This window comes from Triplophysa rosa, linkage group LG16, assembly GCF_024868665.1.
Source record: "Triplophysa rosa linkage group LG16, Trosa_1v2, whole genome shotgun sequence".
Taxonomy (NCBI): domain Eukaryota; kingdom Metazoa; phylum Chordata; class Actinopteri; order Cypriniformes; family Nemacheilidae; genus Triplophysa; species Triplophysa rosa.
Window position 1 is genome coordinate 12,522,728 of NC_079905.1, and position 22,457 is coordinate 12,545,184.

General features: G+C 42.9%; 1 protein-coding gene across 4 annotated transcripts in view; it reads right to left on the reverse strand.

Annotated features, from left to right (window-relative positions):
• Positions 1–22,457, reverse strand: part of angpt2b (angiopoietin 2b) — a 53,346-nt gene that overhangs the window by 11,752 nt on the left and 19,137 nt on the right. For 2 of the 4 annotated variants that reach the window (XM_057354794.1, XM_057354795.1), the window contains 3 exons: positions 10,174–10,320; positions 6,562–6,683; positions 185–417 (listed from right to left, as the gene is read on the reverse strand). In XM_057354794.1, the coding sequence (XP_057210777.1) occupies positions 185–417; positions 6,562–6,683; positions 10,174–10,320 (502 nt within the window). Of the gene's footprint in view, positions 1–184; positions 418–6,561; positions 6,684–10,173; positions 10,321–20,536; positions 21,460–22,457 lie in introns of those variants that run through there. The other 2 variants (XM_057354793.1, XM_057354792.1) reach the window with 2 other exon arrangements.

A 22,457-nucleotide genomic window follows, 5' to 3' on the forward strand; every position in this document is an offset into this window, starting at 1 on the left:
AAAAACATTTTCAGTAGGAATCAGAGTTAAATGCAAACTGAAATATAATTTTGGGAATTTTGGTCTTTCCCCCTTTACATTCAGAGGATCTGTAGACATGATTGTTGCCCACACAGTAAACAGCTGCCCGGGACAAGTTTACCACAGAGTAAACTGATTCGGTTCAGGAGTTGTCTGTACTAACCGTTACAGTGAGAGACCATAGCCAGAAGCTGCTGCACTGTGTCTGTGAGTTTGGCCAGCTGTCGCTGGAGCAGTGTGCTGTTACGGGTGGAGCTGGCCAGTTCTCCCTCCAGCAGATTGACCAGGTGACTCTGTCTGTCCAGCTGATCCAGCAGATGCTGCTTCTCCTGCTGAATGGCCTGAAGCTTGCTGCTGTGTCTGGCATCCATTGCAGCAAGGCGATGTTCCAGATAGCTGAGTGAGAGCATAGAGGCTGATTAATACACACACTGCAAAAAATGACTTTCTTACTTAGTCTTTTTTCTTGTTTTCCAGTAAAAATGTCTACAAATTCTTGAATCAAGATGCATTTTCTTGATGAGCAAAATGACCTAAGAAAATAAGTCTTGTTTTTAGTAAAAATAATTACTTAGAAAAATAATCTTGAATTAAGGTTTACCTTTTTCTTAGTCACTCAATTCAAGATTATTTTTCTTACCCCATTGGTAGATTTTTTGCTTGTTTTAAGCACAAATTCACTGAAATTTCATATGTTTTTACTAAAAACAAGACTTATTTTCTTAGGTCAGTTTGCTCATCAAGAAAATGCTTCTTTTGATTCAAGAATGTTTAGACATTTTTACTGGAAAACAAGAAAAAAAGACTAAGTAAGAAAGTCATTTTTTGCAGTGTACTTATTGTTTTCATACAATATGAATAAGTTTATTACATTGAAAAGACTGATTACATCACCAAATAATGTATACTCTTATATATACACACACAAGTTTCAAACTTTTACAGAGATTTCTTAAATCTTTGTAATCCTCAGATGTATGGTCCGAGATAAAAACTGACAAGACTTTGATTACTGTTTGTATTTTTGTTTTCATTTTATTTTTATAGGGTATTGCTAATCACATTTACTTTTATTATATTATTTATTATACAATATATTTATTTATCAATTTTGTTATATGCTTTTTTCATTTTATTATTAGTTTGTTATTTGTTTACTTTTTGTTTATTATTATAATTTTTTTTATTATTATTATATATTCTTTAATAATTTTTTACATGTTGATTGCCTTAAATATGATGCTTTAAAATACATTTAATTAATCCAATTATTGTTTGCATATCACCTAATAACCTATCAAATGTGTTCATTTCAAATGCTGTCAGTATGTTGTATATGTTCCAATGTTTATGTATGTACGTGTGCTAGAACCACACTTTAAATACACGAATACTAATAAGACCGTGTTAGGATGACAATAAATAACAAAAGGAGGAGAAATCAAGAAAAGGTCACAATGTATATAAAGAAAATAAATTGAACTTCATTCTCCCTGTCAGATATATAAAGAATGTGCATAAAGATACAAACAGTGAACTAATAATCATAGCAAATCCTACATACCTCACACTTTGTCAGTAAACAGCTGCTTGTTTGTTCACACCTCTGTCTAAGAGCACAGATGACACGCTTGAACAAGCCTCACAGATTCATCACACACCTGAGACCGAGAGGCTGATATAGACCTGCGAACACCTGCATACTGTTCCATTCACAGATGGCTTCTCTATCTAAATCACTATCATCACTCTGACAGGCTGTGTGAGTTTACACCAGCTCCAAATAAAAACAATAAATCCCACAGGCCAGATCTTTATGACTGACTAATGACAGTTTTTATTGAAACAATTCACCCTCATAGATTGAACAAGATACTTTCAGCTAATCGAACCATGTATTCTCTCTGCCACTTGCTGTTCGTAAGCTATCAGCATCTTTTCCAGTATTTTTTTGCCTGCTCTGCTTTGACCATGAGTCACGTCGCCTGAAATCCAATAAAATGTTTTTGCCGTAGTGATATATATTATTATTTTTGTGAGTAATAATCTAGCCACAGGAGGTCACAAGCCAGTGTACTTTTTGTGCCGGTCCCAAGCCCGGATAAATAGAGAGGGTTGTGTCAGGAAGGGCATCCGACATAAAACTTTTGCGATTCAATATGCGAATCACTAACATGACTTCCATACTGGATCGGTCGGGGCCCGGGTTAACAACGACCACCATCGGTGCTGTTGACCTACAGGGCACTGGTGGAAATTGGGCTACTGTTGGTCGAAGAAGGAGAGGAGGAAGGTGTGTTAGAGGAGGAAGGCGTGTCCGTAGGCAGAGAGAGAAGAGGAAAGGCAGGAGTTTCGGACTGAAAGTAGGGACTTTGAATGTTGGTACGTTGACAGGTAAAGGCAGAGAGCTGGTAGATATGATGCAGAGGAGGAAAGTCGACACTCTGTGTGTCCAGGAGACCAGGTGGAAAGGGAGCAAGGCTAGAAGCATTGGAGCAGGGTTTAAACTGTTTTATCATGGTGCGGACAGGAAGAGAAATGGAGTAGGAGTGATCCTGAAGGAGGAGTTTGTGAAGAATGTTCTGGAGGTAAACAGAGTGTCAGATAGGTTGATGAGTCTGAAGTTGGAAATTGAAGGTGTGATGTTGAATGTTGTCAGTGCTTATGCTCCACAAGTAGGTTGTGAGCAAGAGGAGAAAGACAGATTCTGGAGCGAGTTTGAGGAAGTGATGCAGAGTGTTCCCAGAGGTGAGAGAGTGGTGATATGGGCAGACTTTAATGGACATGTTGGTGAAGGGAATAGTGGGGATGAGGAAGTGATGGGCAGGTTTGGTCTTCAGGAAAGGAACCCAGAAGGACAGAGGTTGGTAGACTTTGCTAAAAGTATGGAGATGGCTGTGGTGAACACTTACTTTCAGAAGAGGCAGGAACACAGGGTGACATATAAGAGTGGTGGCAGGAGCACACAGGGTGTGGACTATATTTTATGTAGACGCTGTAATCTGATGGAGATTAGCGATTGCAAAGTAGTGGTAGGAGAGAGTGCAGCTAGACAGCATAGGATGGTGGTGTGTAAGATGACTCTGGTGGTGAGGAAGATTAAGAGAGCAAAGGCAGAGCAGAAGACAAAGTGGTGGAAGTTGGAAAAGGAAGAGCGCTGTGTTGTTTTCAGGGAGGAGTTGAGACAGGTTTTAGGTGGTCAGGAGGTGCTTCCAGATGATTGGACTACTACAGCCAAAGTGATCAGGGAGACAGGTAGGAAGGTGCTAGGTGTATCATCTGGAAGGAGGAAATAAGACAAGGAGACTTGGTGGTGGAATGAAGAAGTTCAGGAGAGTATCCAGAGGAAGAGGTTAGCTAGGAAGAAGTGGGACAGTGAGAGGACGGAGGAAAGTAGACAGGAATATAGGAAGATGCAGCGTGAGGTTAAGATAGAGGTGGCAAAGGCCAAACAGAAAGCTTATGAGGACTTGTATGCAAGGTTAGATAGTAAGGAAGGTGAGAGGGATTTGTAACGGTTGGCGAGGCAGAGGGATAGAGATGGAAAGGATGTGCAGCAGGTTAGAGTGATTAAAGATAGAGATGGAAATGTGTTAACAGGTGACAGGAGGGTGAGGGAAAGATGGAAGGAGTACTTTGAGGAACCGATGAATGAGGAAAATGGCAGGGAGAGAAGAGTAGTAGAGGCAAATATTGTTGAGCAGGAAGTAGAAAGAATTAGCAAGGGTGAAGTTAGGAGAGCTTTCAAGAGGATGAAGAGAGGAAAGGCGGTTGGTCCGGATGACATACCAGTGGAGGTATGGAAGTGTCTAGGAGAGATGGCAGTAGAGTTTTTAACTAGGTTGTTCAACGAGGTCTTAGATAGTGAGAGGATGCCTGAGGAATGGAGGAGAAATGTTTTTGTGCTGATTTTTAAGAACAAGGGAGATGTGCAGAGTTGTGGAAACTACAGAGGTATTAAGCTGATGAGCCATACAATGAAGTTGTGGGAAAGAGTAGTGGAAGCAAGGCTAAGGGGAGAAGTGAGCATTTGTGAGCAGCAGTACGGTTTCATGCCAAGAAAGAGCACTACAGATGCGATATTTGCTTTGAGAAGGTTGATGGAGAAGTACAGAGAGGGTCAAGAAAGAGCTGCATTGTGTCTTTGTAGATTTAGAGAAAGCGTATGACAGGGTGCCAAGGGAGGAGCTGTGGTATTGTATGAGGAGGTCTGGAGTGGCAGAGAAGTATGTTAGAGTGGTGCAGGATATGTATGAGAGCAGTAGGACAGTGGTAAGGTGTTCGGTAGGTGTGACAGAGGAGTTCACGGTGAAGGTGGGACTGCATCAAGGATCGGCTCTGAGCCCCTTCTTGTTTGCGGTGGTGATGGACAGGCTGACAGATGAGGTCAGACAGGAATCTCCATGGACTATGATGTTTGCAGATGATATTGTGATCTGTAGTGAGAGCAGGGAGCAGGTGGAGGAAAGTCTAGAGAGGTGGAGGTTTGCTCTGGAGAGAAGAGGAATGAAGGTTAGTCGCAGCAAGACAGAATACATGTGTGTGAATGAGAGGGATCCAAGTGAAACAGTGAGGTTACAGGGAGAAGAGGTAAAGAAGGTGCAGGATTTTAAGTACTTAGGGTCAACAGTCCAGAGTAATGGGGAGTGTGGAAAAGAGGTGAAGAAGCATGTTCAGGCAGGTTGGAATGGGTGGAGAAAAGTGTCAGGTCTGTTGTGTGATAAAAGAGTACCAGCAAGAATGAAAGGAAAGGTGTACAGGGCAGTAGTGAGACCAGCGATGTTGTATGGTTTGGAGACAGTTGCACTGAGGAAAAGACAGGAGGAAGAGTTAGAGGTAGCAGAGCTGAAGATGTTGAGGTTCTCTTTGGGAGTGACGAGGATGGATAGGATCAGGAATGAGTACATCAGAGGGACAGCACATGTGAGATGTTTTGGAGACAAAGTTAGAGAGGCCAGGTTGAGATGGTTTGGACATGTTCAGAGGAGGGAGAGTGAATATATTGGTAAAAGGATGCTGAGGTTAGAGCTGCCAGGCAGGAGGCCGAGAGGAAGACCAAAGAGGAGGTTTATGGATGTAGTGAAGGAGGACATGAAGGTAGTCGGTCTGAGAGAAGAGGATGCAGGGGATAGGGCTAGAGTAACAGTTTTAACTTTTTACAAAGACACAAGCAATTTTTATTTGGCAGAAATATGCATAATCACTGAACCATATCCAAAGACCAGCTTAAAAAGATAAAAAAAACTATTTTTATTACTGAGGCTTGACATTCAGTTTATTCTAACACACTGACGATTTTCTGTGAAAGGTGTTTGGTGCTCCGATTATCGTTTATTTGGCTATCATTACAAAGTCATAAAAAGCATATGTGAAGCAGGTGGTGACCCCTGTTGCCTAACTTCTCTTCAGTATCAGGAAGTAATAAATACCTGGCATCAGCCAGTCTTTTGGCCTCTTACCACTGGGTATTTACCTCCACCTTGGTTGTCTAGTGAACATATGGGCATTTGTAGTATAAACACGAATGCATCCTCATTACTAAACACATTATTATTATTCATGAAACTCCCAATTTCAGCATGAATTACTTCTCACCACAATTTCCAAATAAGCTAAACTGTGAAGGGGAACGTGATTTCATTGAGATTCATGGGCATTTGTGTATAATGTGGTTCTAGCACACATACATTTATGGATTTTTATTTAACATAAATCCCTTGGTGTATAAACAACTTTAACAATGTAGAAATGTTAACAAATCTTTTGAGGTTCATTCATAGAATATTGCATCCAATCGTTTCCATAATTCAATATTTATATGTTTTTAGGTTATTCACATTAAGAATACGGTATATCGTTAATCTTCTTCCGAAACCTCAGATGTACAAATTTGCTGTTTTTTAGAAAATAGAAAAATACTTTACTTTTCAAATCATTACATACTGTGTTGTCAAAGTTGACAAGCACTTTTAAAATACTGTTTATTGGTTACACCGTGTCTACGCCAGACGCGACCAGCGCGACACAACACATGGCTTGTTGTAATGGGGTTGTCACGTTGCACCGCGCCGCATCCAGTGTAATTATAATTTTAATGCGTTCTATTGTCTTTTGTCGTGTCGCGCCGCACCGTGTCCGGTGTAGACACGGTGTTAGATATTTGCAAAACCCAGTGATAAACATAAAGGGTGACTCATAATAATGATTTATGGCAAAAATATAAAAATGCTTTATGGCAAAAAAATCACGAAATATGGAAATATGATGTTTCAGAAGGACAGCAGCCATATAACTTCACATTTATTTACATATAATTAGTAATATAACACTTTCATTCTGTTCTGTGTCATTTCTCAAGAGACACACACACAAATCATCACACACTAACACACTTATTTTACACACTAAAATGTTTTCTTCCTTTTAGATTTGTTGAACTTTATTGATTGAATTCGGCCGTACAATGTGCTTTTCACTTGTAATAAACATTGAGACGTGGCTCGCCACAGTTCATGAAGGTGTTAGTGAGGCATTATTCACCTGTTTCTCTCACTGAGACGGGACACCTCCTGCGTTTGCTCCAGGAGTTGCTTCTCCAGCCGGTAGGTGCTGAGAGAGTATTCCAGCAGCTGGATCTCCAGTCGACTGGTCTGGTTCAGTACCTGCAACAGACCCATGTGACAGAGACAAACAGGCATGGGAGAATTATGATGATTCTCTTGTCCAACCAGTATGTTTTTCATGCTTGCCAGAATGCAGATGTACAGGATCATTTTGTCCGTGAGAACACTGTTGAAGGTAGAACCAGATGTTGAAATGTCTGTCTATGCAAGCAGATCTCACAGGAAGAGGTAACTATTTTACAAGGCAATTTTACATGAATTTGCACGATGCACCCCTAAACACAACCATCACTTGGGCGAAAGCAGATCATAGAAAACGTACAAATAAAATTGAATTCATACAAATTAGCCACCAGTTCACTAAAATTATTGTGTTGGTCTCTCGGGACTATAACTACAATTTTATCCAAGCATATTGGCAACTAATGCACTATGTTAATAAAGTTTTTTTAAGCTATAATGACATCTCCAAAAAGTCGTACATAGATCATGAGTTAGCGATCATCTCATAATGCCTGTTTGTTCAAACAGCGACATGCTTTTTTCAAGCAAGCTTAACACATCAAACATACCCTGATAAAAGCTGTTCAATATTTGTTCAGGCTGCACTGTGATGGTCAACAAGCTACTGACAAAGAGATTAAAAGATGAAATGAAAGCTTAAACATAACAGTTTGAAATAATGGCTCTTTGAGAGGATAAACACTGTGTCTGTTTTAGTTGGCTATTTTCACCGCCTCTCTGATTCTCTTCCAGCACTACACAGCATGGCCACTTAACCTTGCTTCTGTTGGCCATGACTGCTCTGAATTATTTTTTTATTTTTTATTTATCCTTTATTTTACCAGGATAGTCCCATTGAGATACAAAATCTCTTCTTCCAGGGAGTCCTGGCCAAAATGGCAGCACAGAAAGTTTCACAATAAAACAATTTCAAAAACATAAAACAAACAAAATTATTTGCCCTCCATCCAGATGATTACAAATATGTAATTTACTTATAGCAAGTACATGTTTCCTTCAGAGTAGACCATAAAAGGTTTTTAAAAATATTTACAGAAGATTATGAATTCAGATGAGTGAAAAAACACACGCGCTTTTGAGAACGGCAAGCGTTGCATTGCGTGTCAAATGTGATGCATTAAGGTCTAACTTTCTCCACACACTTCTCAGTTATCAAGATGAAAAGACCTTCACAGACATGCATGAATTTTTATTACATTACATTTACATTTCGTGGATGCTTTATTCTAAAGTGTTCTAGGTGTACTTTTTTCTCACTGTTTCTCATTTCAGGTATGCATTTTCCCGAAAATCAAACCCATGGTGTGCTGTTATAAACATGCTTTAGAGCTATAGAAACACATGTAGCCAGCATGGGTTAATAATGGTTAGGGCTAGATGTTTTTTTGCTGCATCTTGCACATAAAAATGTTCACAAATTCTTTCAGGTACATTGAATACTGCATTCAACCATTTTTATAATTCAATATGTTAAAACAAGTACTTAAAGGTACAGTTTGTAACAATTTTGCAGTAAAATATTCAAAAACCACTAGGCCAGGGTTATATATTTTTTTCAGTTGAGTACTTACAATATCTCAAATGTTTCCAACTACTTGTAAATCGTGAGAAAATCGATATTTTAAACAGTGACACGGGGCCTTGGCAGTCGCCTGTCAATGGCGTCATATCCGCGTTACCCTTTGTTACTGCCTTTACTGACGTAAAAACATGATTAAAGGGGTGCTTCAATGGTGTGTCATGCATTCTGACTTCTTTACAATGTTAAACGTGCTGTCTTCTCATGCTTAACATGGTCAACTTGTCAAAAAACGAATTGGGCGTATTACGTAGTATTTGTGTGCTCGATACACTCCCCTAGCGATCGTACAGGTTTCTGACAAGTTTTTTTCGAACATATAAAACTGTTTCGTAACAATTTTTCTTAGTCCCTTATTGGACAATTCTCCCGGAAAAGCACGCGGCAGGCCCACGCGGCAGCAAGGAGAGCAGGAGAAGGAGCATGCGCAGACGCAGACGCCACTTTCACTTGTGTGCAGGAGAGAGAGAGATACGTTTGCGAAGTTCAGGTGTTTGTTTGTTCACTGCATTTGGGTGATGAATGTTATATAAACAGTGGATATAGCACTGGATTTGGAGATCGTTTGAAACTGATATGGAGCCGCCCCAGCCCTAAAAGATGCCGGACATGAACCACATGCGGTGAGTGAAACTGGTGTCTGTGTTTTGTTGGCAATGGGTGCACACGTGCTTTAGTTCAGCCTACCCCTCCCCCCGCACGCACCGTATGCTTTCGGAAAAAATCGTACAGCTGTATCTATCTTTTAGAAATGTGATCAAACTAAATACTCTTCGAAGATACGAAGTATGCAATACTACTCTATAGGTACTCAAGTTTAATATGAGATTGTCAGAAACCGCATGTGTTAGGGCCGCTTTAACATGATTTCTCGTTCCCGTCTGATTGATGGCTATCAGCGGTGGAGTTGAAGACAACAGATCCCATCATTCCACGCTCCTTCACAGTGTCATCAAGCTACAGCATTGTTGTTGTTTTGAATGTGCGCCCTCTAGCGGCAGATTTTACAAACTGTGGCTTTAAATTATTATGAGTTATTCAAATTAATACTTAAGAAGATTTAACTGCATCACATAGGCCTATATTTAGCATAGTTAAAGGCATAGTTCACCCCAAAACAGGGCTGTACAGCGATTAGTCGCGACTAATCTTCTGCAGAAGAAAAAGTCTTACAGGTTTGTGATGACATATAGGTTAGCAAATGATGAAAGAATTTAAATTGTAGGGTAGGGCTGTACAACGGTTAGTCATGACTAATCGGAAGCAAAATAAACGTTTTTGTATACATAATATATGTGTGTGTACGGTGTATAATAATTATGTATACATAAACACACACACATGCATGTATAATTTTAAGAAAAAAATACATTTCTATATTAAATATTTATTTAAATATAATATAAATTATATATAAAAATGTATATACACATGTAAATATTTCTTAAATATTTCTTAAGTGCAAGTGTGTGTGTGTGTACTTATATATACATATTTATTATAAATCGTAAACACAACTATTGTGTAAACAAAAACTTTTATTTTGCTTCCGATTAGTCGTGACAACCGTTGTACAGCCCTACCCTGAAATTTAAATTCTTTCATCATTTACTCACCCTTATGTCAATACAAACATGTACGACTTTCTTTCTTCTGCAGAACACAAAACCCCTGTTGACTTCCATTGTATGGACACAAAACCACTGAGACATTTCTCAAAATATATTTTGTGTTCCACAGAAGAAAGAGTCATGTACAGGTTTTAATGACATGAGGGTGGATAAATGATGACAGAATTTTTATTTTTGGGGTGACCTATCCCTTTTAAGGCATTTACATACCAGCATATTTATACAGAACCTCCCGGGAGTTAATACAGCTATGTTTCTGTATTTATTTCTGTAGACAACGTCTCATCAACCTCACCTGCGTCTCCACATCTGTCAGTTTGCGTGTGGTCTCTGCTGATTGGCTGAGAAGATTGGTGCCCATCTCCAGCATGGTGGCTGTCTGGGTGTGAATGACATTGCGTTCCATCTCTGATCGCACGTTCTCCTGAATGTAGCTCTCCAGCTGTAATTATGACAGAAGACACATGAGCAAACAAGCAAACAACAACTCCATCAACTATAGTTTGCAATGACAGGAGGGTGATAAAGTAGTACAAAATTGTCACATTTTTGGCTGAACAGCCAATGATTATTTGGCTACGTTTTTCAAAGCCCTTCCATAACATCCAAGTGATGTTATGTAACCTTGAACGTATTAATATCAGTGTGTGAGAGGTTTGCTGAAGGGCCAAAGCAATACAAAACCATTCCAAACAACAAGACACATGATCAGAAACACAAATATTGTTCACATCAATCTCCAGTGCCACAGCCCACAGCCAAACAATATCAGCACAGAGCCTGTGACTTCATGCCATGTGCACAACACACACCATCTTCCTGAAGCTACCAGCACACTGCTATAAACCACATGTTTGCACTGTTTTATTCCTTGTTGGTTGTGATATGAAGGGAGACAGAAATCAACAATGAAAGATCATTAGCGTTTATGAGAGCTATAAAAATGAGACACTAAGCATCTGAGGGTAACAAACAGTTCTCAAATTGATGCGGCCTTGTTAACCCATGACAAATAGAAGAGAAATACAGTCATATCTCTACTGTACCATGTATACTGGGAAGTCCTTTATTTGAAAATGTTTCCAAGGTTGAATTTCGCCAGCGCGTAAGTATATGAGCTTTGCAGCAACTTTAATGCAACATTAATTAAACCACCTTTAATCTTGCAGTTCCGCCAGATTTAATAATGAACATTCAAAGTGTTTAACTGAGTTAAATAACCAGCCATAAAAATGGAACCGAATTACAAAGTGGCCAAGTCCATTTGCACTTTCCCATTAACTAGAAAATGAGACTTATTAATAAAAGAGCCAAAAGTGACCATGGCAGGCTTTTCACAGAGCTTTACTAAAAACAACAGATAGGCCCACTCAAGGGCGGCTTGAATCATTTTGTTGAGCAATCCTCCACTGCTTAATTCCTCTGTCACTCTGTCTATCTGGCTCTCACTCTAATTCTTTCTCTTTTTTTATTGGGACGTGTCAGTGCATTTCGGCAGATTTAAACTGGTGGAGACGGACGCTGCATGAGCAATCAGAAGATCTGTCGGAGGAGATTATTCTGGATTAGAAAACAGTGTTAAGAAAATATGTGGGAGCCAAGCAGCTGTGTTAATACAAGTGCATGTGTATCACCCAAGTTAAGACACATTCTTGAGCTCGAACAAATGTACAGACTTTTGGGGTTTGTTGTGCCAATAAACTTCCTTTTCTCTTTTCTGAATGTTTGGATATGCATAGGGCAGGTGGATTTGCTTTTAACAACAGACTTTTGATTTGTGTGTTTTATGCACATATTGAAAAATGAAAATTCTGTCATCATTTGCTCACACTCGTGTCATTTCATGCCTGTATAAATGACTTTGTTCTGATGAACACAGAGAAAGATATTTGGAAGAATGTTAGCAATTTTCATTTCTGTGACATCATTGACTGCCATAGTAGGACAAATGAAATGGTAGTCAAAGGTGCCCCAGACTGTTTGTGTTCCTAAATTCTTCAAAATATCTCACTTTGTGTTCAACAGTACAACAAAATATTTTTTTTAAAATCCTACTATGGTAGTGGATGATGTCACAGAACTGAAAATTGCTAACATTCTTACAAATATCTTTCTTTGTGTTTAACAGAAGAAAAAAATGTATATAGGTTTGAAACAACCTGAGGGTGAGTAAATGATGACAGAATTTTCATTTTTGGGTGAACTATCCCTTTAAGGCAAATTCACACCAAGGACCTGTACTATAACTATAAAGATTCTCCATCTGGTTAGGAGACCTAAATGAATTGTGCTTTTGTCCTAAAATACCTAATGATTTACCAATAATCCAAATGTAACAAGCAGCATACTCAGTAGATGATAATCAGTATGAGTCATGAATAGTATGTCTGAAAAGTCAGTATGCATAAAACGCAGGCGAGAAATACTCGGATGGACTACTTCTTCCGCTGCATGTGGGTGTGCATTGAATGCACACTACTTTATCCCATGATGCCACGGGAGCTGAGCAACCATCAAATTTCAAAAGTTAATCAAATAAAAATAGCAGAAAACTTTAAGGTGGACGTCCATTTTTAAGTACCGACAAATGAATTTCTCGTGACTAAATTATGTTTTTACCAACGTCTACGTGCAGGTTAATGGTAATACGTCAGAGAGCATACAGGCCACATGACAACAAAACAATAGGTTACTATCGTAACCCCGGTTCTCTGAAACATCGAGTGGAGAGATCCACCTATGGGAAGGGCATCCGTACCTGACCTCTGTAGAAGCATCCAATTGCACCAAGTCTGGCTAGACAGACAGGAGCGCGCGCCCTATGCCAGGTGAGGACCCACCCCCTCATCTAATGAATAAAGGCTACTGCATGCGCTACCTTTCCTCAGTGAGCATATTCGCTTCTCGTGCAGCAAGCGGGGCAAACTTGGTGGATCTCTCCACTCGATGTTTCAGAGAACCGGGGTTACGATAGTAACCTATTGTTCTGTATCATCATCTCGTTACGAGATCCACCTATGGGAGAACTGGACAGCTCCCCGGTTGCCCAATACACTCAACAAAGGTCCGCAAGCCAGAAGACGGTCACCCGTGTGGGCGGTGCCAAACACGTCACAAAAAAGCAACCCAAGTACATAGAGAGGGAGCTAGATAACAGCTTTACAGGTGACATGCGATAGCATGCACACATAAGTGATGCTGACAATGCACATAGGAAAAATGTGAGATGCCAAGCGAAAGCCGTTATGTGTAAGAAGTGAGATGCTTAGTGACGTAAGTGCGCTAAGCCTGACCCACCAAGTTATAAAAGGTTAAAGAAGGTTATGATGAGCCCACCCCTAAAACAGAATGAGCTACCGGGGTCCTGGTAACATCCAGCCGGTAGTATCTGACAAACGAATGAGGAGAAGTCCAACTAGCTGCGGCACAGATGTCCTGTAGCAAACCTCCCCTGAACAGAGCCCACAAAGCAGCCATGCCTCTGGTAGAGTGAGCTCTGAGGCCCCCTGGGGGCTGCACTCCCATGGATTCATATGCCATAGAAATTGCTTCCACAAGCCAATGAGAGAGGCGTTGTTTGGAAATGGGATTCCCTGTGTGAGGGGGAGCCCAGAAAATGAAGAGCTGATTGCTCTTTCTAAAAGCCTTAGTCCTGTCCATGTACGCCCGCAGGGCACGCACAGGACACAAAGCATGTAACCTCTCATCCTCTGCAGAGGAAAAAGGAGGTGGGTTAAAGGCGGACAGCTCTATCACCTCACACATCACTGCTGGGAAGCATTTAGGCATAAAGGCCGGGTTAGGCCTGAGAAAAACTCTATTTCCACCGAAATAAAATTTTGTGCACGAAGGATGAACAGAGAGTGCATGCAAAACACTGACTCGTTTGGCAGAGGTCAGAGCCAGAAGCAATGCTGTTTTGAAAGATAGATGTCTCAGCGAAACGTCTCCCAAAGGTTCAAAGGGCCGCCGAGACAGAGCCTCCAGCACCATGGAGAGGTCCCACTCTGGCACAGTTTTAGCAGGCGTGGGAAGAAAGCTCTGTGCGCCCTTCATAAACCTGCGAAGGAGAGGGTGTTGCCCTACAGATGTGCCATCGAACCCGACATGGCACGCAGCGATAGCTGCTAAATAGACCTTAATAGTGGAAAAGGATCTTCCTTTATCTTTTAAGTCCTGCAAAAAGCACAAAATATCAGCAATAGAGCACTGATACGAAATCAACCTGCGCCCATCACAACACTCCTCAAACACGCGCCACTTACAGTCATACAAAGACCACGTAGAAGCGGCTCTAGCATTCTGAATAGTGGCGATAACACTAGCAGGAAGCCAAAATGTGTTTAAGTTTGCCCTCTCACGGGCCAGGCCCAGAGAGCCACCCTGTCCGGGTGGGGGTGGTCGATTTCCCCTTTCACCTGGGACAGGAGGTCCGTGCGTAATGGGAGGGGCCATGGCTGAGCATACAACAGAGAAGAAATCTCCGCCATCCATGGTGCTTTGGGCCACCTGGGTGCTATCAGGAGAAGAGACAAGTTCTGATCTCTCACCCTGGCCTGGGTAGGCAGTATCAGGCAGAGAGGAGGGAATGCATAGAGCAGCACTCGTGGCCACGGGTGGGCCAGCGCATCCACGCCGAGGGGTGCGTCCTCGTCCCGTAGCGAGAAGAACATAGGACAATGGGCTTTTTTGTGCGCGGCGAAGAGATCTGCGGCCACCTGGCCGAATCTCTGCCACAGAAGGCCCACTACCTGAGGGTGGAGACGCCAATCTCCATAGAGTGGATTCCCCCTCGATAGAAGGTCCGCTCCCCTGTTCAGAACGCCCAGCACATGGGTGGTTCGTACGGACAGAAAATGTTGCCTGCTCCATACCAACAGCTTGTGAGCTAGAGCATGGAGCTTGGAGGAATGCATGCCCCCCTGGAGATTTATATATGCTACTGCAGTAGTGTTGTCGCAGCGTATCAGCACATGATGTCCATGGAGGCGGGACAAAAAATGCCTCAGAGCTTTCCAAACAGAGAGGAGCTCCAAATAGTTTATATGGGCTAAGTGAAGAGTGTTTGGCCACACAACGTTCACTGTTCTGCCCTCTTGTGTGGCTCCCCATCCTGTTAAGGACGCATCCATCGTAACCACTTTCGCAACATGATCGCTCCTAGAAGCGTTCCATGAGCGTAAAACTCCATCTTCCTCCAGTGGCGCAGCGCTGTTAAGCACGAGCGCGTCACTGTAACGGTGCTATAGAGATCGTGCAAAGGGCTGAAGTGGAGAGATAGGACCCACTTCATATAAGCCCTTATTCTCAGAAGGCCCAGAGGCAAAACTTGAATTGCCGATGCCATAAGACCCTGTAATCTGAGACATGCGCGATACTGCACCCACGCTCCTTCCTTGAATTTTGAGAGAGAATTCATGAATGAGAGGATGCGCTCCCGCGATAAGCGGGCATGCATTGACACTGAATTCAGCTCCAGACCCAGAAACACAGTTATCTGGCTCGGAGAGAAGTTGCTCTCGTTCACCCTGAAGCTGAGAGAGGTGATGTGAGCGATCACACGGCGTGTGTCTTCCATCACTTTCTCCTCGGAATCGGCTATGATCAGCCAATTGTCTATATATGTGAGGATTCTTAGGCCCGTTATTCTTAGCGGCGCCAGCCCCGCCTCCGCGCACAGACAGAACACTCTCGGGCTCAGCGCGAGCCCGAAGAGTAGAACTGTGAATTCGTAACACACGCCCTGGTAGGCGAAACGAAGAAATTTCCTGTGCGAGGGTATATGCTTATGTGGAAAAAAGCATCTTTCAGATCGAATGATGTGAACTAGTCGTTCTGATGAATTGAACGAGAGAGAGTGCCGTGCGTTAACATTCTGAAATTGTATGTCCTTAAGTGTTTGTTCAACACTCTGAGATCCAGAATAGGACAAAGGGAGCCGTCCTTTTTCGGGACTAGGAAATAACGAGAATAAAACCCTTGGTTGTACAGATGCGAGGGTATCACCCGTACCGCCCCCTTCTCGAGAAGGGAGGAAATCTCATCTTTCAGAACGTGAGAGGAGCTCTCTTCCGTGTGAGAAGAGAGGATTCCGCTGAAGCGCGTTTTTTTTTGGCAAACTGGAGCCTGTAGCCAGTCGTAACGGTGCGGATAACCCAATCGGGGGCCGACACAGACTGCCAAGCTGTCGCATGAGCGCTGAGAGTACCCACGCGCGTAGGGGATATACACGGCGCTGCCGGACTGCTCATTCATGGTGCAATGGTGCCATCTAGTGGACACACTGGCGGCGACATGCGGGTACATGGCTGCAGAGAGCAGAGCGTTTACTCTTGGTGTTTGGTTTTGATTCAGATTTTTTATTTTTGAAACACACAGCATAGCCGAAGCCTTTATTGAGTGTATGAGTGGTGATTTGTGCAAACTGTGAAGAGGCTTTGGTTGAGCACTTTTCAACACCGGCAGGGCACTTGTCTCCGCTGATTTTCCCTCTAGCTCTGGAACAGGGAGCTGGTGAGGGGGATAGTGTATGGGGAACACCTGAACTTGTGGCGTGTGAGGGTGGGCACCCGAACACAGAAAAAGGGGCCCTTGGGTTGAGAACTTTCTCATCTTGGGTAAAGGGGGAAGAAAACTCAAACTTCCGTCCAATGGGCTGGGCGCCCGTGAACCTGGACCAAGAAGCCCCAGAAGGGGCATATCAGGTATGCCTCTTTCGTTTGCCATCCGAAGTGGTGGGGTTAGGGGGCTTCTTTGCTGCGGCTGCAGCATAAGATGATTTACTCCAGGTCTTAGGGGGCTGGTTAAAAAGCCAGAAGACCTCCCTGAGAGGGGCTGAGGTGTCTAGCGATGGACGGCTCGATAGCGGGAGGGTCACCCAAACCGAGCGATGCCATATTCTTAACCTCCAAACCCGTTAAGCCATGCTACAGGTCGAGCGGGTCATTCCAAAAATGGCGCATGTGCTTAGCGCATGCGGGGACAATCGGCAAGAGCTGTTTCTGTGGACTGGCCGGGGGGCCGAGGAGTTTGCCGTCGTAGATGTCCCTCTCCTGATCGGCGGTATTCTGGAGAGCCGGCCAATAGATGCTGAGCCGGGCGGCTGCTCGCTCACACACCTCGAGGAGGATAGCGTGCGGTTGTGCAGCCGTGGCGCTAGCCGGAGTAGCCTGGACGGACGGGATGATGTCCTCGTCCTCCGAGCCATCTAGTAAAGAGGGATCTTTATCTTCACCCGAGCCGGCAGGCTCACCTTGAAACGATGAAACCCCGGGTAGGATATCGTTGAGTAAGCTCTCATCGGCCTGGTCGGCCCAACTGAGAACTGGCAGACTCTGGGAGGCCCCCAGAGCTGCCCCGCACTCGACCGCTTCAGCATCCGAGTCGCACTGTTCTTTGACGCCCTGGGTGGCCTGTTCTTTGACGCCCTGGGTGGAGGCAATCTTAAGCCGGCGCCTGAGAAGCTTCTTAGGCAGGGCCAGGCAATGGCTGCAGTTTTCCGGCAGCGAAAGTGCTTCCTCGGCGTGTTTAAACCCCATACACGCGAGGCAATAGGGATGGGTATCCCTTGCGGCGATAAGGGAGCCGCAGACGGCAGGGCATGCATGCGACTGCGGGTCCGATGGGGGAGCAGATCGTTTATCCATGCGGAGAAACAGGCGGGCAGCCTGGTAACAGAAAGGATGGCGAGTGTGGGTGGCAAGCCGACCAATCGAAGATAAATAGCAACCAACCGTAAAATCCTGACAACACGCCTGGCGAAGGCTGATCGGAGATATGTCCTTCTGTAGGCCAAGTGAAGTCAGACAAGCACAGTAAAGCTGCGTAGCAAAGAGGTAGCGAGAAGCGAATGTCAACTGAGGAAAGGTAGCGCGTGCAGTAGCCTTTATGCATTAGGTGAGGGGGCGGGTCATAGGGCACGCGCTCCGGTCTGTCTAGCCAGACTTGGTGCAATTGGATGCTTCTACAGAGGTCAGGTACGGATACCCTTCCCATAGGTGGATCTCGTAACGAGATGATGATAGAGAACATGGTGAATGCAGTATGTCCGAAATGTATTCATACCACTCCCACTCATCCTAACATACTGTTTTATCGCTCGACAGGTAGGTACTTTCAAACTTAGTACGTACTGTCACAGTATGCGATTTCAGACGGAGCTTCAGTTTCTATGTAAAAAGATGACTAAATTGATGACAAATGCATTCAATTGAAACCTTTTCAAGATATGGACGGGTATCAGAAATACGAAGGCTCACACTTTCGTCTGCACTTTATGAAAGGAAGATGTATCAAAAATGGTGTATGGTATAGAATTTGAAACTATGAGACATTAAGTCAATTAGCATCATAGAGGAATTTGTCAAATTAAATAATTGGTCAACCTTTAAACAATTTTAGGTTGTCCCCGAAGTGCGGACGCACAAACGCAATTCATTCTTTTCCCTTCACTATCATTAAGGAGCACACAGGATTAGCTCGTGTTTTCTTTGGGGCGCTTCAAAAGGCCCCTGGGAGTCATACATTCATGTGAGAATATGGTGCGTGATACGAGCAGACGCTCTTATGTGTGGCCTCTGGTCGGAAAGTCTAGCAATACGCATGCAAAGCAGATCTTCTGAGGTGTTGAAAGCCCAGTAGAATCCACTCAGCAGAGGCCAAGAGGTCAACAATCTCCAGTGATCAGGAAGCCATTCTTCCGACCGCACACTACACACTCCATGACCGTAGAAGGAGTGAAATAATAATTTATACGACATTTGGTCTGCTGCTGAAAGCTTGCATGTAGTCATGTCAAGAGGTTCTGTGTGCTTTGCCATTTCTGAGATATAGTAGCTGCTCGGTTTGAATCTCTCTTTCCTTTACCTCCTACTTATTTCTAGATCAGTGTCAGTTAAATGCATCTTGTTCCAGATGTTATATGGACAGTAAAATGAAAAGTGAGCCCACGCGTGGGTGTTTCTGTTTTCTTTTGAAATGCTGGTGTATCTCTAGTGCACGCACAGCATTAAGCCCCCTCCATATTTTTGGGAAGATCCAATGGCCCTCAAAAAGCAGACAGAGTCTTCAGACAGATCCAAAGTCTGGGTGACAAACGAATAGCAGATAGCAGGCGAAAGTCTGGCTAAAATATTTCATAGCGAGACACAAAGGCTTTAGAAGAGCCATTTGATATTCAGCAGAGATGAAGGGATGTATTCGGGCAGTAATTCCCATGCATACCCCTGAGGGTCCTTAGGCAGGTTCCAGGGGAACTGGGACAGATTTCAACCCATAGTTTTAAATGTGTTTTGTTTAACTGCGACTTTAATGCTAATAAAAACACTAAATGATACCCGGTGTCAAGTAATAGGAGTTAAAAGGAACACATATCTGGATTGGCGTCACTAAAGGGTACTTGAGCCTTCCTGATGGGGTTATGGGGGAACATAAGACAAAAAGGGTTTCTAAACACTGTATTAAGAGAAATAAAGGAGAAAATCTGATTAGATTATGTTGTTGCTGTTCAACAGAGCGAAATAAAAGATACTTTAGGAAGTGATCTGACAGGTAATGACCTTCACGTAAATGGCATGGTGATAAATTGACTCTAAACACACAGTTGACTTGAATTAGGAAAAGACAGGACCAGAATGTTATCAGACTTCAAATGACCATCACCGCAAAAACAACATTATCTCTCTGATCCACACAATAATCTGCAGGTTTTAGCAGTTGGTATCTTTAAAAAGAACAAAATACCTATCAAACGGCATGTTTTAGAGATAACCTTGAATTAGGTCCAAAACACATTGTTGGGTATCCTAAAAAATGTGCTAAGAACTCAATTAACTGGTTTTAAATGGCCTCTATGCATTTTGTCATAAATATTTCATGCAGTAAGACTAAACCAAACTACCTTAAAGGGACCGTTTACCCAAAAATGAAGTTTGTCATTTTATCATCATGTCATTCCAAACCTGGTCCATGACTACTACGTTGTTTGGTTAACAACATTCTTCCAAATATCTTCTTTTGTGATATTTGGAAGAGCGTTGGTAACCAAACAAAACAGTGCCCCCTTGACCTCCATTGTATGGACAAAAAACCACTGAGACATTTTTCAAAATATCTACTGTTTAAACAGCATGAGGATGGACGAGTGAGGGTGGAATTTTTATTTTTGGGTGAAATATCCCTTGAAATTTAACGAACAAGTCACTTTTTAAGGTCAGATTAGGTAGAGAAAGTTCTATGAGGTAAATTACACTACACGTCCGCTTTTTACAGTGAAAAATGAATGCTGCTGTTGTCATGAGAAAACTTTTGCTATGAAATATGATAGAGAAAAGTGCATCTGGCCCAACACAGAGCACAAATCATTGTCTTTCCTAGAAGGTCTTACATGCACATGGGACTTAAAACACAATCTGACATACTGACAAAGCTGTCAGCCATATACGTAAAGATCTATACATCCAGGAAATCTCACCTAAATGTGTCCAAGATTTAAGTCTCGCTCTCTTTTTCCCAAATTCAATAACCTTATAAATGCATGTCAAACTTTAACGTAACTGCACAGGGACCTTCAATAGTGCATGAGCAGATATAACACATACACTGCAAAATATAAGAGAGAGAGAGAGACAAGGTTGAGGTGAGTTAAGGTAAGTCACTACCTTCTGTAGCCACTGCGTATTGTTTTCTGTGGCACTCTCTAAACTTTCCAGCTTCCGCTCCTGCCAGGTGGGCTCAGCATGGGCCGACTTCTGTGGCGTGGGGGTGTCCTGCTGGAGAGAGTTGGTCACCTGGAAGTCCCCCGCCGGCCGGCACTGCTCCACCTCTGGTAGGATAAAAGTGTAGCTGCAGGGGCCATGCTGCACCTGGTGTTGCGTTCTTTCTGAGCCAGACGCCACAGCTACAGCTGCTGCCAGGTACCACAGCAGCCAGCCCATTACCGGGAAAATCACTGATGGTGGGAAAGATATAATCCGAAGATGGATGAATTAACCCAGGCGCTCCTCTGAAAGCAGGTTGGATGAATGTTCTTCAATGGGATTACCTCTTGTCCAAACTTTTCTGACGATGAAAGTTTTGCTTCGTTCTTATAGTGATTCCTGGGTCCTGCCAGAAAGAGATCTGTTCTACAACAGCACACTCATAGTGCTTTCTGCCAAAAAAGGTAATGCCCTGGATTGAACCCAACAGTATCCAGACGACAGCCTACAGAGTGAAAACTGTTCTCTATTCCTCGCTCACTCTGTGCTCAGGACAGCTCAAAGCGAGAAGCATGCAGAACGAGAGGTGTTTATTTACCCCTGAATGTTTTCGGTTGACCCCCTCTGTCTGTACTGTTCTGACTCACTCACGTAACTGTCCAAAGTTAGAAACATTGAGTTTAGGGACTGCCGGACATCGTGCCAGAGCTTTCCAAAGTCTAACATCCCTTTTTTTGACACATAATCACTCAACCCCCTCCTTCACTCTCTCTCTTTTTCACTCCTTAACTTTCTCTCCCCTTTTCCCTCGGGAGTTTGAAGTGGAAGCTGCAAAAACGCACGGCAACCACCACGAAAGACACAAATGGAAAACATTCTCTTTTCATTAACCTCCTCCACCTCATCTCACGGTCTCTCTTCATTCCACCCCCTGCTGTCTCTCTCGCTCACAGCCGCAAAGGCTTATGAGTCCACACCTGCAGTACTACACAGGAACAGAAACAAACATGGCATCAAATTGGGACTTTGGAGGAGGGAAACCTATGACCTGGTTCTTCTACAACTATTGTCATAAAATATTAAAGGGACAGTGTACTCTAACACTATCAATTCTGTCTCTTCTTTTATTATGTTTTAAAATCAAATGAATTTCTTGCAAAATCGGCCCAACATCCAGGAGCTATTGTGTCTTCCAATCAAAATGTTTCTTAAATAGTGATCTTAAATCAAATGCACTCCTTGATTCACATTGTTTACTTCCTTGACTTATTGTTTGAAGAAAAAATATGATCATGCTGATTTGTCTGCAGTGAAGTTTAGCCATCTTTATCCGGGTGCGATGTTCAGGGAAGACTCCTGCTACCCCCTGTAAAGGAGTGTCACTCTCTCTTATTATATCAGTGTTCAGGGTTTTTCCTGCATAGAGAAATTGGAGGCGGCCAGCCTGTGTTTCATGGCTGTTTGTTTTGCATCCAAGTACGTTTAAGTTCTTGAAATTTATTAACATGACGTACATCATTGTAATGTCTTTAGCTGTGCAATTGAATCGTTGAATCAGCGTATACTGTACACAGCAAGTTCGCCAGTATGAACGCACATTGCGTTCAGAACGACTCGCACACGAATGACTCATTTGAACCGATTCTTTTAAACTATTGAACTTTTCAGTCACTAGCGAATATAAGAGATCCTTGAATCATTTGAAAGTGAACCACAGAGAATGCAAGATGTGAATGAGCTTTGCTCATTTAGAAAGTTGGCTATTGTGGGCTGAAAAGTTAGTTGAAATTATATCGTTTGCGATATACCGGTAGAAATTCCCCACACGATAGGAATTAGTCTTCCCGCGATATAAACGATAAATTCTAGTTGATGACGTCAT